Source organism: Gallus gallus, chromosome 1, assembly GCF_016699485.2.
Source record: "Gallus gallus isolate bGalGal1 chromosome 1, bGalGal1.mat.broiler.GRCg7b, whole genome shotgun sequence".
NCBI lineage: Eukaryota > Metazoa > Chordata > Aves > Galliformes > Phasianidae > Gallus > Gallus gallus.
Window position 1 is genome coordinate 174,456,129 of NC_052532.1, and position 16,459 is coordinate 174,472,587.

Consider the following 16,459-nt stretch of genomic DNA (forward strand, 5'->3'; position numbering starts at 1 on the left):
CAGGTTACTACGATGTCAAGATGTAGATCTTCAGTCTTGTTGGTGGCCCAGAGTCATTGAACCTTCAGCAACAGGAAAACCCACAGCAAAAGCCACATTCTCAACTTTTCCAGCAAAGTGTTATGGGATGCAGTGTGTTTTAAATATCTGTATAACAGCTTGAGTTTGTACAGCCTACACTCATTAGATTGTGATCTTTTGAATGAGAAAGCTTTAAGGAAAGTGTATACTGACTTTGAACTTGCAGAGTAAGCTGAATGTCTCATTAGGAGCCAAATACTTATTTGAGTTAGCCACTAATAATTGACTATAAAAATAGGATTTCCCATGTATCTCTTCTCAAAAATAAAAATAAAAAATAAACCAAAAAAACCTCAAAGCAGTCTTTGGCTAGATAAAAAAATAAAAATCTCCATTTGGTAGGGAGCAAGAATGTACCAGTAGATTTACTCATCTGTTACAAATGGACAGACAGCATAATAGTATGTGCAGTTAATCTGTCAATAAGTCAACCCCTCTGCGCTTAAGATTCTACAGCATCAAATGACTGAATGTAGCATTGTAGCTTACAAATCAGAGACATGGACCAATTATGCAATCTGTTGCAACAATAAGGGGTGGAAAGGCATTCTGGGACATTCAGCTGTTACCCAATTTTCCAGCTCCAGTAGCTGGCCTTGACAGCTTCTATTTCAATCTTCTTTAATGTCAAAATGAGGAATAGGCCTTTGCCTATTTTCAGCAACAGCAACAATAGTCAACAAATCATGTGCAATTATTTTGAACTAAGATCTGATTAGGGAAACCAGTGCCAAGTGAATTGTGCACACAGGCAAGCATAACCCATTTAAGCCAGTTGTGATGCATTCCTGATGGCAACACTGAATCTGGTCTTATGTCTGTCTCGTCTGCAGGTTGTGTTATCTTCACCTCAACCTTTTTAAGAAGTGGGGTGGTTCTGAGAATCCTAGATTTCTGCACTCCATAGAACAAGGTATTGCTTTCCTTTTCCTTGCAATTATTTCTGAATCTTTTCAGAAGTAGCCTGGTTTCTTGTTTAGTTATTCGTGTTTAGCCAGGCAGTTTTTTTTTTCCTATGTCAGACGTTTTAAGCAGCATTTCAGGCCTTAGTCAAACTATCAGTAAGTCTGAGTTCAGACAGGTTCCCTAATGGCTACCACTGTAAGATAGATGTTTTTTTTCCTGCAGTTGGTATATTCTTAGGCCTTCCAGGCTAAAAGAGAACATGAAAGAAAAGGCATGGAAAAAAATGTCTCTCAATTAAAAAAAAAATCACTTATCCTATTCTCTTTCTAATGACATTTCCCCAGTTTCCCTGGACTCTTTTTCCCACTCTTTTGTTGAGTAAACAGAATTGATTATTATATATGAGAAAGTACCCTTGGGAAGAGCTGTTTTCAACTGACAGGGGAATTGAGAAGGGTAAGAAAGAAATACGCCTATTGATCAAAGACCTACCATTCTGTCAACTTCCAAGGAATAATATATTTTGGGCTGAAAGACCATGGCTGGGATAGATCAAGGATTCTTGCAGGAGTGAGAAACCCTTTTTTTCAGTCTGCTTGATAAGCAGTTAGAATACTGACTCTGGTTTCACATTTAAATCTGAGAAAAAGAACACCTAATTAAAAAAATAAACACGCAAATAGAACATTTATTAACTTTTAGAAGTTCTTTAGACCAGTTATATACGAGCTCAGTTCATACTTTATTTCTTCTCTTGAGCATTCTCTCTGCTGTACTTTTTCAAAAAAGAAAGTAAGCAGATGATCAGCAAGATGTCTGATCCTCCATCCCATTTCTTGGGTTACCAAAATAGGGATGAAGAGTATAAACAAATTGTATACAGCAACATACATAACACCTACTACCTGAAGCCACTGTTCAGAGCGTTGTGCACCAGTGGGCAGAGACCATACACAGACAGTCCAGTTGTTGTGCCTCACCATGTATACTTAACTGCCCTCCCCTGATCTACATAGCAGGAGAGGTAGTAGCAGGCCCCTCTTTCATAGATTCATAGATGTAAGAATATCTCACTTGTGACATCCTGGCACACCGTAACAATTACAGAAGAGACAACATCTTCTTTAAATGCGTAGGAAGGCATGTGTAACTTTTGCTGGTGCCAGTGCCAGATGGGGGAAGACTGAATAGTTTTCCCACCACCCGTGATTATAGCCAGAGGATTTATTAGCAAATTATATTTGCTAATAAAATCAAGGAAGCCAAAATGCAGGGATGGCAAGGATTTAGGATTATTGAGCAGTGGCACAAAATCAAACCAACCCAAAGAAACAAACGCAACTGAGGTCAAACTGGAAGATAAAATACATAGAGATGGAATGAGAGAGGTTAAAATAAAAAAAAGACAAAATGAATTGGGGGAGAAGATAAACAAATCAAAACCAACATGACCATAAAGCAATGTCTTTCAAAAAAAAAGTTCTGAAGATGTATTATAGCTTATAAAAGGTTATAATGACATGTAAATAGGAGATGTTATTTTTTTCTACATGCTGTTGCTATTTCTTGACTTTGGCTAATTCTCTTCATCCTCATCTTTTTCCAATCTTCTCATTCCTTTTCCTCCAAAAAGGAAAAACCCCACAGAATAACAGCTCCCAACTCACTCTACATCACAAAGACATCACCTGTTTCTTATAGGTAGTAGATCACATCACAGGCACACCAGTGGATCATGTTGATTTCTGAAATGACTGATTTCTTAACTGGATTAATACACTAAATATATATGGATATATATATATACACACACACTTGTGTTTAAAACTTGTGTCTAGAAATGATAGAAGAGCTATTTTGCCTTTGCTTTCCTAAAGCATAAATAATTTAACTGGTCATTTTACATTAGCAGTTATGAAATAATGACTGTAAGTGGATTTCAACCAGCTAAGTCTTTCTGTTTTGTAGGCTGAGTCTGTAACAGCTGTAGACAAAAATGGGAATAATGTGGAAGCACAATACATCAGGATTGATTTTCAGAGACAGACTGCTGTGGGAAAATGACTTCTCTGAAATGGATTGCACACACAACCCAGGCAGGGTTAACTCTGTTTCCTTGTCTAGAATAGGAAGCCATAAATGTTGCCTCTGAAAATTTGTCATTTCCTTTGGCCAGGACTGAGGCAACAACAATTCCTCTGAGTCTTGAGTGTGAAAACTGGATTATGCCAAAGCCAATCAGTGAGAGAAGGGGGAAGCACACCATGACCTTGGGGATCCAAGAACAAGATGTATCACATATCACTTTAGAGGAGTGAAATAATCCTTCTCACTCATTACCTTCTCTTCTGAGTCTCCTGGTTGGCAGGTAATAACTCCATCTCGTGAGCCCCCAGCAAACGTTGCTTTGCAGTTTGCAAGCCACTGTTTTCAGAAAGAAAAAAAGATATGAATAAGGCCCTTAGCTTGATTTGCATAACAGTAACAGTATTTTGCTTACATGGCACATAAAATTTTGCAATTTTGATTTTTATTCACACAGACTATTTGCTTTGAGTACAATTTAAACAACTGCAATTTTGCATTCTATTAGTAGTATTAATATTTGAATTGCATAAAACAAGAAAAAGAAAGAATTATTTACTAACTAGGAGAAAGGAAAGATTGGGAGTATTAAACATGCTGATGTTTCTAAAATTAAAGAACTTAATACATTTTAAGTTCTGGTTTATATGTTCAGGAAGAAACATGAAATGGATCCAGTATCTGAAATATGCTTTTTTATTGAATGTCAAACAATTTGACACTACCTGCAGTCTCCTGACATAGCGTCAATATAGACATAGAAAAACAAGAACAGCAGCACAAAGCACAATCCAGCATACCGAGAGAGTGGCTTCTTTTCTGTTGTTGTATGTGTCTAGGTACTCCTGCAGTTCTAGGACACTGAACTTCAGTTTTTCAAGAAGGCCACAAGAGAGAAGCTGGAGAAATGAAATAAAAGAGGCTAGCAAATGTTGCTATAAGGGCATAAAAATACTATCGGAATAGGAAATACAGTAGAAAAAATACCTTGCAAAACACAGACATTTTTTGTTTACAGACATCAGTAATGAAAATTGCTTGATTTTATATTTATGAAAAAAATAGATAAATAGAAGAGTACACTGAGAGCCTATTGGCAACAGGTACACCTATGATACTTTGGACTTGAAGTTGTATTCTGTGTTTAACAGACCAAAAACACTGCACAAGGCTCAGCTGGTTAATCTCTACAGCTCTCTAATGATGTAAAGCACAGTACTTTGTGGTCACAAAAGCTGGCCAAAAGCAGACCTAAGATTACATTTAAGAAGCAATGCTCCCACGTGAGGTCACACTGTCCTGAAGCTTTTGGACAAACACGGACCAGAATGAAAACAGTAAGAAGAGTCACCTCAATTACTAATGTACAAGGGCTGCTCTGAATGTAATGCCTCCTACTTTATGATGTTGGCCCATGACAGAGGCAGATGTTGGTGATACAGCACATGTGGTTGAACCTCCTCACCAATATTCCATCACATTTTGATACCGCGTGACAGATGGCAGCAGAGGGACAGTCTGACAGAATGGCATCTGACATGGAAGTACATCTGAAGCAAAGGCTGAATTACTCCATGAGAACATGGCACCCACTGACATTCACTGACACTTGCTGAATGTTTATGGAGACCAAACAGCAGATGTCAGCATGGATAAAGTTGAATTGTGTGGGTAACATTTTCCTAGGAACTGCTGTCACAGCAAGTGACAAACAGTGGTCACCTCCACTGGTGCAGATTTCTATGAGCATGGCGTGCAGACTCTTGTTCATCACTGGTGAAAATGCATAGCTAGTGGTGGTGACTATGTTGTAAAATAGTATTTTGAAGCTGAGAATTTTCTCTATTAAGTAGTGTTACTGTACTCTTTGTATCTATTGTTATTTTCATGGAAAAAAACAGGAGGCATAACTTTTGGAGCGACATATGTATATTTCTTACAATCTTTTTACTATCACATATGAAGCCATGATGAACTATGTAAAAAACAGCTTTTCCTTTGCCATTTGTGCGGCCAAGCAAACAGAGCAGACACCTCTTTTATACTGCTTTCTGGCACGCAGGCTCAACACATTGTACTGCCCATCTGCCAGTACTTACCTAGTAAAAGAGTATGAGAACTTAATGGCAATTTGCTTAAGAACAAGAGAAAAAAGAAAAATTAGAGATGGGAGATGGGTACTCTCTTGATGTATCCACACAGGAATTGCCTTTACATGAAGCAGGGAAATAACAATGCCATGAAGCATATAGTTTTTGAAAAGAATATACTCACCGTTTCTGCATCTACAAAAAGAGTAGGACATTCTGAGCACGATGTTAACATCTGAGAAGACCTCACAAACTTGGAGCCTATTCCTCGCAGATTGTCTCCCAAGTAGCTCGCTGCATCGCACGTTAGGAAGCAGAATCTTTTCTGAATATTCTGTAAAGCAGAATGCAGTTTATCATATTCCTTACTCCAGTTCTTTTATAAAGAAAATTGCATGCTTTCTTATTATTGTGTGATGCACACACTTTAATGTGCAACAGAGGTCATCTTCCTGTGCAGAACTCATTGTTTGCTCATGGATACAGAACAATCATCATTATGCTGGAGAGAGTGTACAGCAGAGTTAGTAATCATCTGCTACTGAAATATTTTCTTGTAAACATTATATATAAAGCCTTTTACCCACACGTAGTTTTCTTGCCAGCGTAGGGTTAACAGAGTTGATCAGCACATTACTTTTTCTGTCCATTCCGGGCATTGTTTTGTTAGCATTCCATGTCAAGTGGTTCATCAGACAATATAATGTACATCCTAATGCCAAACAGCAGCATGGAAAAACCAGAAAAGAACTTTTGCTTTCCCCTGGGGGGAAACATTTCTTTCTAAAAGTTTGCTGTTGTTTGGGAGGACTCCAAAAATACTGCATTGCATCCGGGAATTATTCTTCTCAGAAGATTTCTTTTCATGTTTTGTCATTTTGAGTCCTTAAACAGCACAGTCCTCCAGAACCATCATAGCCATTCCAATGCTGACACTTTCTTTTCAGCGGCTAATATATTCAGTGAGTAACAAATAAAAATATTCAGTCTCACAGGACATGAAATAATTGTATTGATAAATACAGAACAAGTTTCTTTACTAATGTATATTTCACTAAGGCCAACTGCTCAGCTGGTAAGAATAAGATGAAAATGTTTTTCAAAATAAAAATATACAACATTTTTATATTTTACCCCATATAACTGTAGGTACTTCTCTGAGGAAGGTAAGTTAAGACCTGCATTACTGTAAGCATTCCTTACTGGAGGAAAGCGCTTCCCAAACACTTGTTTGTGTGACAGACATACAAATGGCCTTTAGTCCTACTGTTCTGGGGTCTAGATGTGAAGTACTTAAAAATCAAGAGAGCTCAGTTCAGAATTTATGGATAAGAGACACTATTGGATCGAGTGACTCTTTAAAAAAAAAAATCTGTAACAACCATCACATTACAGGCATAAATTTATAAAATAGTAAAGAAAAACTTTCTCTACAGTGCAACTTAAGAACTTCTGTCTAAAGCATCTGAACCAGTCCTGTTCACAGTCAGGATCTGCTGTTTGTCTTACTGCATTTTTCTACCATCTTCAACACATCAACAAAGCTCTATAAATGTCACTTAGCACAGAGCTCAGATTCTCTGCTGCACTTGAGTCTGTGCTTGAGACAAGGGGCATTTATTATTACCACAAAAACAGGTAAATAATTATTTTTATGAGCAACTATCAGATCATCTCAATCACAGTGCTTGGTGACAGCTGTGTGTTTACTACTTAGGTATCTTCTAAGATACCTACTTTTACTGTTAGTAAAACCTGCTGACATATTTCCTGCCAAAGGAAAGAGATCTAGATTTGATCCTAACCAACATAGAAGAGCTAAGAACATGGAACTGGAAAGAAATTTAATAAGCAGCATCATGGAGCAGAGTCCTGGACCTACTGATTGGAAGGGACCTCAGGAGAACATCTAGTGGGACTGTTGCCAACACAACTAGATCTAGTCAGCCATGCTTTTGTCTTGGTGTGATGTGAAAACTCCATTGTAAGAGCTTCTACTGCTCCTTTGGGTAACCTGTTTAAGGGCCACAACCCCTTCCTGGGGAGGAGTAACTGTCCTTATGATTCTGTGGCAGTGAAGGAGACGGATCATAGAAATAATGTAAATGGCTGATGTGCTTTTCAGATTTGTCAGAAGTAGCCCATGGGAAAGAACAACAGGGGGGACAGAACATAATAAAGAGTTGCCCATTCCTTTACTCATAAAAAGAGGCCAGAAGTTCATTCTGTAGCTCTGAAAGATAGAAAATAATTTGAAGCATACATTTGGCTAACTCGCAAATACTTCACTCAAATATGCATGCTAAGAAGAATATAATGCAAAACTATGATCAATTACTAACTCTGGCACTAAAAGTAGCATGACCTTGTCATAATCAGAGAGGGAGATGCCAAATAAACTTGCAAGAGAAAGAAGAAAGAACGTCAAGAAAGAATTTTACAGATAATTAAGAGAAAGATCAAGGAGTAACAATGGAGAAGAATAGCTTCTAACAAAAGTTACTGAAAAGACTGATGAGTTTAATGCCCTATTTTGCCTTACTACTACCAGAAAGAATACTTGCATATAGATAGAACAGAGCATCAATGATACATCAGAAAAAAATTAATACAAGAACAGATATTTTTATATCATTGCAGATTAGGGAAATGGGAAATTCATGCAATGATAATAATACTGGATAAAGCAATCTAGAAGCCATAACAATTATCTTTCAGAACTCACAGAATATGGGATGTTATAAGAAACATGAGGGAAGTGTTTATCTCAAAAAAACAAGAGCAAAGGAGTTAATCATCAAGTTCTGGGAAATGTAGAAACATATGAGATGAATAACAGGCTGTACAAGTTTGTTCAGAACAAATCATATCAAACAAGTTAGCTTCCACAAAGGGCTTAAACATACTATGAGGAGAAACAATTAATACATTCTATACTAACATATTTGCTGTCTTAGGTAAAAAAAAAAAAAAATGGGTCTATAGGTAACCAGGTATGTAAAACCATATTCAGAAGTTAATTATCAACAGTTCACTGTCCAATTCATAAGATAAATTGAGTAGGATTCCACTGGGATCTGTCTCAAGCCGTATGGCAAACAGGTATACAGGTATTGGACCAGAGAGAATATTGTGTCACAAAGGAGAAACAAAATAAAGAACTTACCCATGTCCAGGGCTCATAGAAGAACTCCAAGAGGAAGGACCTCCAGCTGGATCCTTCCTCCTTGGGAGTCAGCCCTTAAGTGGGGTCTAGGAGGGGTGCAGCCAGGCTCCACCCCTTCCGGTCACTCAGGTGAAATTGCGTTCACCTGTGCCCCTGCAGCTGACTCAGCGGTCGCCTCAGGTGGTCAATCAGAGGTTCAGGCCGTGATTCAGCAGTTCCCATTCACTAGCACTACCCAAATCATTAATGAAAACACTGAATAATGGAACGTGCAACACTCTTATTAAATGCAGATGGTTGAACTGCAAAGTCTGCAAGCAATTTGGGAGCTAGGGTTATAATTCACACTGGTCTTGGCAGGCTGGCAAAATGGTGCAGGGAAACCAAGGACAAGCTTGTACATTGAAACAACCACAGTGCACATTCAGGATGAAGAGTAGGCAGGAGGGCAACACTCTGTAGGAAAAGATCTGCATATTAGATGGGATTACAAGTGAAAAATGAATTAACTGTATCCTACAGTAAAGAAGTTATCAGAGAGATACAAGATTTCACACAGGAATAGCTCCTACAGAGCATCTAATCCAAATCTAGTTAGTGCTGGTAAGAACTTAGGCCAAAGTAAAGAACCTGCTCTTGCTTTTCAAGGAATATACAGACTATAATATACTAGAATATACAGAATATACAGAAGAAAGCCCATAGCAACTTATAGAAGTTTAGAAAATATGACTTGTGGTGATGGTTGAAGTTAAGAACTGAGGTAAATAAGACAAGATTGGGATAGTTGAAGTCATGACAATGGTCTTCAAATATAAGCAGCAACTACACAAAAAAGAACGTATCACAGTGGGTAGAGCAAGAAATCACAGACATAAAACGGAGGAAGAGGAGTTTTCAAGGAACAGGAAGAATAATGAACAACACTGCCTAAAAATATTGTGAGGCTTCATCTTAGCATACAAGTTAAGAACAGCTTACACAAAAAAAAGTTAAAAAAAAAACATTTGACCAAGGTGAAAGTCGTAGCCCCTGGCAAGATAAAGACCACAAACTCCTCAGTTTTCTTCCAGCACTCTATGAATACCTTTAAACAATCTGACTTTATTTCACAAACATAACGTCCTCAAAACATTTCAGTCATGGCTTCATCAACAGCTGATAGTGTTAAGCAGCCAAACAACTTATTCCTTTACTGCATTCCTTTCATATATTCACGAAAGCAACAATCAATCTATAGCTAAGAATGTCACAGACTTAACCACTGTTGTGAAGTATTAAAACTGGTAATGAAAACATTTAGAAACTATACATTGGTGTCTATGTATACTACTTCACTAATTATGTTTATTTTCAATTACATGGACTGTCAGTTCTATAACAAGTTATCTCAGCTACGTCCCTTTGGGTACAGATTACAGTGACTGAAATCTTTTGAGCAGGGCCTGAATGAAGTACATATATTTTAATAAATAAGACTATCAGGAGCAATAATGACAACTTCATCATGCTGTCATCATAGGTATATGCTTGCATTTTGTCGCTGTGTTTCATGTGAATGTGAGTAATAAGAAAACATTCTCAGAAATTTTTCCTCAATCTGATATTTTTTCTTCTGGGAAGTGGATTTTTAGTAACAAAAAGGCTCAACTGTGCAAACTACTTGCTGGCTCACTTGCTTGTTCCAAGATCTGCTTGTCTTGGAACAGCACGGTTTTCCGAAAGACATTTGATTTGACAGAAATCAAAGAGGCAGCTTACAGCAGAGACCTGAAGGGATTATCCGGAGATCTCTGAGATACGACCAGTTTACAGAAAAAGTACTTCAATAATTTCAGGAATTTTAAACAAGTTTAGTGTGTTGTGGGCAAACATCCAAGTTACCATCAACTTGATGAAGACCAAATTGTAGGTACCCTGGAAAACACACTTCTTTTGCTTCACCAAGTATTTAGTTGACAGGCCGCTCCAAACAAGGATTTTGTTCCACAGTTAAATGTTTTGGCAGTACTCTGCATTGCAAGACTTGCACACACTGGGCCTATTTCTGAAACTTCCTGTTGGTGATGGTCAAAAATCTTTTAAGATAGCGGATGAGTAGCACAGTTTAATGGCACCAACACGATGTCATTCCTGAAAAGTTGAGATCTTATGAAAAAAAATCTGGGAAAATAACAGCTATTTTTGTAAAGTAAAAATATCTGTTACCCCATTTAGAAAATCTTGGTTTCTTGATATCTCAACACCTTAATTTTTTTTATATGCTATTATCCATTTTCTACTGTTATTGATAAATCTTTTAAGAGCAGTATTAGACCTTTCTTATCCAGTATCAGCTGAAGAAAATCAGTAGGTTATCTTTTGAAAAGAGGAGAATCAGAACAAGTAATGCACTGTGTGTCAGGTTTTGGAGTTAAACAGGAACTTCACAAGCAATGTTTAGGTTTTGCATTACACGCTATTATATACTGTTTTGATTTTCAGCAGTGTACAACAGCAGTTCCTTTTCGCCTATTCAAGGAGGACAAAAAGGACAGCTCTCAAAACACGTGAATAGGGCTGCCAACCTCTAAGTCTGATGAAAAGGTAAAAAGCTGATATACACATCATGAAGAACCACAGTACTAATTTTCAAAGCAGACCCATCGTGCACTTAAGTCAGCACTGAGATTTTTTTCAAATAGTCATTTATTAGTGCTTAAATGAATGCTTATCTTTAGGTACCTCTATTTACAGTGGCATAATCTTTAAAGGAAGACACAGCATACAGCTAAGAGGCATAAAATTAACTCCAGAGGAAACAGGATGGAGAAGAGAGTCCTAATTTTTGATGCTTCTTCTTCATAAGGACAGTTTCAATACATTAAAAGATCTCAAGATGGTATATTTATTAGCAGAGTACCCATTGCTAGAACAATTGCTAAACACAGTAGCAAACTCTGAGACCATATGTAATTTAATTCTGCATAAATTTACCTGGTTGTTGTGTGCACTGCTGCACATGTGATATATCCTGCAGCTGCCTCATATAAAGCAGGAGAAACCATTAAAAAAAAGCTTAAGAACTAATTATATGCAAACTAGATAGTGGTTCCTTAGAACAGCTCGTATATTTTACCCCTTTTTTCTTATCTTTTTGCATGATGCTTTCCTTTGTACATACACAGTGTTAGAATGGAGATCTATTTATAGTTTTTAGACACATTTTCTGGAGTTCATATTACACAGTGGCAGCTAGATATTTCTATGTGAGTGATTAGCTACAGAATATTTAATATCGTTGACATTTACAATGGGCATTGTCACATTTCAACAGTGTAAGATCGAAGATTAACAGTCCTTTGAGGTGCAAAGGCTATTTCGAGCAATTTGTAAAGCATGGAAGAAAATACCCTTTAAAGTAGATTCACATTTTTTTGTGTTATTTTCAAACCTTCAAGTATGAGATTTTTATATTTGCATTATTTTTGTGACAATACTAGTCCTAGAAGACAGTTCTATGTGAAAATCTGGTGTAATAATTGCACTTGAAAAACTTGAAAAACTATCCCTGTTAGTTCATTACCACTGCTGTCAAAAGCTGTCCCAGTAGCCATGCACAATCTACACATTTTTAATTTGTCTCTTATTTTCTCACCTTAAACAGGGAAGAGAACACATGAAATGTATAAACTGCACAGGAGCCATCAGAATCGCACATGAGCTGGTTGATGTGACTACGCCAGGCTTCTTCTGCATCATCACATGCTGCTGGCTGAAATGCAGCAAGGATGGCAGAAAAAAATGGTGAGGGAGGAGGGGAGGCATTTCGATCAACATCTCCAAAACTAAAGGAGAAAAGAAAATAAACTGTGATGAAAGCAGAAGCGCAAGGAGGTGGCAGATAAAAAACACTGTAAGAGAGAGAGGTTAAATCCCATGAGCAATTACAGCATCTTTCTAAAAGTACTCATCATCTTCCAAATTACTGAAGATTGGCAAGACTTCGGCCACAATGAGGCAAAATCTCCAAATCGGATTCCCTACCTTCAGGCCATTCAAAATTATATTACCTTGCCTTGAGGTACCTGCACTGTTTTATCATACAGTGGTTTGGAAAAGGAAGGCTGAAATTTCACAGGAGGGTAGAACTTATGAGGAAAACACTTATTCTGGGAAAACTTGCTTATATTATTGTACAGCAAAAGCTTGGAAACAAATTATCTTTGTGTGTACAAACAGTATACCTTCTGACATGTTTGGTTTAACTTCCCCACAAACATAAGGCATTCTTAACACAGAGCATCGTTCTTGTACTCCATGGTGAATTAAACAGGTTGACTCTTATTTTAAAAGGGTACTAAGCTACTTGCTCCTGTGTATTAGCCTTTGTGGTGGAGAAACTCTCCTGCAGCTCCCAAGAACAGGAGCTGATTCTGAAACACGTGGTACAGAGACAGAAGGCCTCTTTATGCCTCCCTACTGCTTTACTCTTCGTAAATAGGTGCTGACTGCAGTCTAGCTCAGCATTCAAAGTCTGAAGGAGCTGCACACAGCATGGAAAAATCTTGATGCCTTCGTGCAGCATTTGCTAGGGTCCATCCAACATCATCTGGAGGCTTCAAGAGTACATCCATAGGATTGTTGACAATATTGTGATCTCCTTATCATCCATAAGCAATCAAAATGGTGAATGCATGAATGAACTGTTGAACAATTAACTAAGCAGTATTTCTGTTACCGAAAAACTTTAAAAAGTATTTTTCTCTTTTAATGAAATATATAATGTATAAAATGACTAACTGCATAGATGTATGCACAGTTTGTATCTTGTTTTTCCTACAAGGAAAATGTTGTTCTTTTTGTAGTTGTGTGATAATTATATTGATAATTTTAAGTTTACCTTTCCAGAACCCAAATGATGAAATTAATTAATATCTTGATACCACTTGGTTTTACAGTGTAAGAGGATTTTTAGAAAATCCTCTTAGAAATAGCAGCATTTACAAGTACCTGGCAAGAGCAAATTGTTCCAGCCTGTCAACTTTCTCTTCAGTCTCTGTCATATCCAGACTGAGGCTATCACTGCATTCAAATGCTCCTGGGAGTTCATTTGTAGATGCTGAAAGCTCATCCTCATGGACTGCTGTGTCTTGCTCTGCATGTATGGCTTCAACCTAGGGAAGTGAACGATGATGTCTTAGAAAACAGCAAATTAAGAAGTTAATACCACTAAAACCTAGGAAGTACTTAATGAAAAATAAAACAATAGCGTGTTACATTGCCCAGATGTAAAGCTCTATAAAATAAAATACACGAATCAAGTTACACTTCAGTAATAAGACTGTATCTGCTTAACGTGCTGGCTTGGAACAATATTATTTTTAAAGGCATTTCTTCAACTGAATTGCAAGGAATTTCAGATTTCAATTTGGCAACATAGCAGGGATGCATTATTTTCAGGAAAAACAACAGGGTTCCTGTTCCTGTCAGGCTGTCCTCGTTAATTCTTACTTCATGGTGTCCAAGAGAGTATTAAAGACTCTCAAGATATACTTAAAACAATCACTGTCTGGAACACTGTATGCATGTTTAGAATTCATAATTATTCTTAGCACGTCATATTTACTCAGTAACTGCCATAGAAGAGGAAGCCAAAGCATTTACAGGCCAATAAAAGGATTATGTTTCTATCACTTCCTTTTTTTTTTGTCCATTAGTACCTAAAGCTAACGGACACATCTAATCACGTCTTGATTTCTTTTTGTAAGCTTTTCAATTTCTGTTACGTTTTTAGTCTGAACAAATTATGTTTGAGTTTGAATCTTTTGCCATTTGTCTGCATCATCCATAACCCCTCTGCAAAGCAGTGGTGGTTCAGATGACTCCAACAATAAGCTCATAAACCCTTTATCTTTTCTGTTTGAGATGCCTCACAAAGGCACATTCTCCTACATAGATGCGTATATGAATGTACGCGTGTGTTGGGAGCAAAAAAGAGTAATATTCCTGAGTCCAAGACAGATAAAATGAACTGCAGCACAAACTGTATGCTTTGTCAAGAAGGACTTAGCATTAACCACTTTCAAACATGTTTTGATGGGATAGAATAAGGGAGGAAGGAAGAGGAAGCAAACATTTCACACCCACCGAAGTCCAATACAACGCTCAAAAAGAAAAAAAGTTGGCTCCAAAGATTCACGTAGGAATGGAATTCACACGTAGGATTGGAATACACTTCTAGAAATAGATGTGTTCCAATAACTTGAAAAATATGCATCATTTGAATCTGTGTATGCTCACAGCATTATTTACCACTGACTTTGATCTCTTACAAATAGTATCTTGAATTATTGTAGTCACTATCTTTAGTAGAAAATAAGCTTAATTAATTTCTTCTCATTAATGATAGCTCCTGGAATTTGAAAATAACCATGTCAGAAGGTTTACTTATTCTGCCTGTTGTTCTCATTCACTGCATGTATTTAAAAGCAGAAGCGATATTTTTGTATTTGATTATGATGCAACAATGAAACCTTTGTGTAAAGCTCTATAGAAGTAACAAGCATTTTCCTCTGCATTGCTGATGTACCATCAGCATGCTGAAAATAAAAGCTCAGACAAAAAGAGAAGCATTAAGGGGTTCTGTTTTATGTTATCAAATTAAGCAAAAATTACTTGGATGCGATTTCAATTTTCTAACTAAAAATTGGATCACTTCTTCCTTAAAATAAACACCAAAGTAGTTTTTCTGAGTAAAAATACAGAAGTATCTTTAAGGTAAAAAACAGAAGGTGCACTGTGTAAAGTTTATCAGTTCATACATCCTCATAACATTGGTAAATCCTTATCATCTTTGGATATGTACACTTCAACACCCCCACCCTGTCTCAGGACGAGTTGAATTTGCTTGTCAACCTTGCAAGAAACTCTTCTGCAACTTCTCCTTTACTTATTTACCTTTTCCAAAGCTTTTCACTTTTTGCTGAACACCGGTGCATGGCTATTAGGGTATTTAATCAATAACTACGACATCAGGATGCACAAGGTTAGTCACAGTCACCACCTGCAAACATACCCATCCGGACTGCAGCTTCGGGAACTGAAACTTCTGCTGCTCGTAGTTGTTACATGATAACCTGTCTACCAGCAGTTGTTTTGACAAATGATAATCAGTTTATCTGTTTCACAACCATTATCTTAAGAAGTACCTCCTTGATTCTTAACTGTATTTTTCTCCTCCAGTCCTTTCTTCCTCCTAGGGAAGTTTCTAGCACAGAGAATTTGTTCAATACTCAGCACAATTACAACCCACGTCTTTTTGTCTAGAAGTCTAGTTTCCATAACTTCTGTTATATGCAGTATTAGCAGTAGTATATCAATTATTTGTATGGCTGCATTTAAAAGAGATCAAAGAAGAACAGGAATGAATCGGATGATTACACAAGTCAATTATCTTGCTCCTCTGCTGCACTCTCTTACATTGCCTTCATACAAAAGACATTCCAACTCAAACACCAAAGAGAAAGCTTTAGTGGTAAGGTGGAACTGTTATAAAGCCACAATAAAACCCCTCCAGATTATATTTCTGGAAAGACAGTGTTCACCTGAGCTCCCATAAACAGAAATATTATCAAATAGAAAATGAAAGAAACTGCACCCACATTGATTATCATTTACCAACCTTACATTATGTTTGTCTTCTGATACAAGTGTCTGAAATAAACTGTGCTGAACATGGCTCTTTTATCCTTGCAAATCCTGCTGCCTCCCTCCCTCCAAGATGGCTTAATATTGTGGTCATGAATTTAAGATTTCTGAGTGTCTGCCAAAAGGCAAGAACTGAATCCAGTGCACACAACTGTACAATAGGTTCCCACATACAAAAAAATCCCACTGAATACAAGCACACACCCACCCCATGAGCTGGCTCTTAAATCGGCATGAAGAATAAAAGAGCATTCCCTTAGGGCTGTGACTTGTAAACACTTTATGAATTCATCTTCTAATGAGTTGGTAGTATCTTGGTGTATATATTGTGCAATATCCCCAAGAAACAATAAGCATAATCTTAATAAAGGAGCTGTAAACAGAACAGAAAGGTTACGAATGTGCCCAAGCATATATATGTACTATATTATGCCATTGTATA

The 16,459-nt window shown here is 37.2% G+C and overlaps 1 protein-coding gene across 14 annotated transcripts in view; it reads right to left on the reverse strand.

Annotated features, from left to right (window-relative positions):
* Positions 1 to 16,459, reverse strand: part of FRY (FRY microtubule binding protein) — a 244,941-nt gene that overhangs the window by 10,170 nt on the left and 218,312 nt on the right. For all 14 annotated transcript variants that reach the window (XM_046909845.1, XM_015278600.4, XM_046909844.1 and 11 more), the window contains 5 exons: positions 13,321 to 13,484; positions 11,966 to 12,155; positions 5,347 to 5,496; positions 3,873 to 3,971; positions 3,328 to 3,411 (listed from right to left, as the gene is read on the reverse strand). In XM_046909845.1, the coding sequence (XP_046765801.1) occupies positions 3,328 to 3,411; positions 3,873 to 3,971; positions 5,347 to 5,496; positions 11,966 to 12,155; positions 13,321 to 13,484 (687 nt within the window). The remainder of the gene's footprint in view (positions 1 to 3,327; positions 3,412 to 3,872; positions 3,972 to 5,346; positions 5,497 to 11,965; positions 12,156 to 13,320; positions 13,485 to 16,459) is intronic.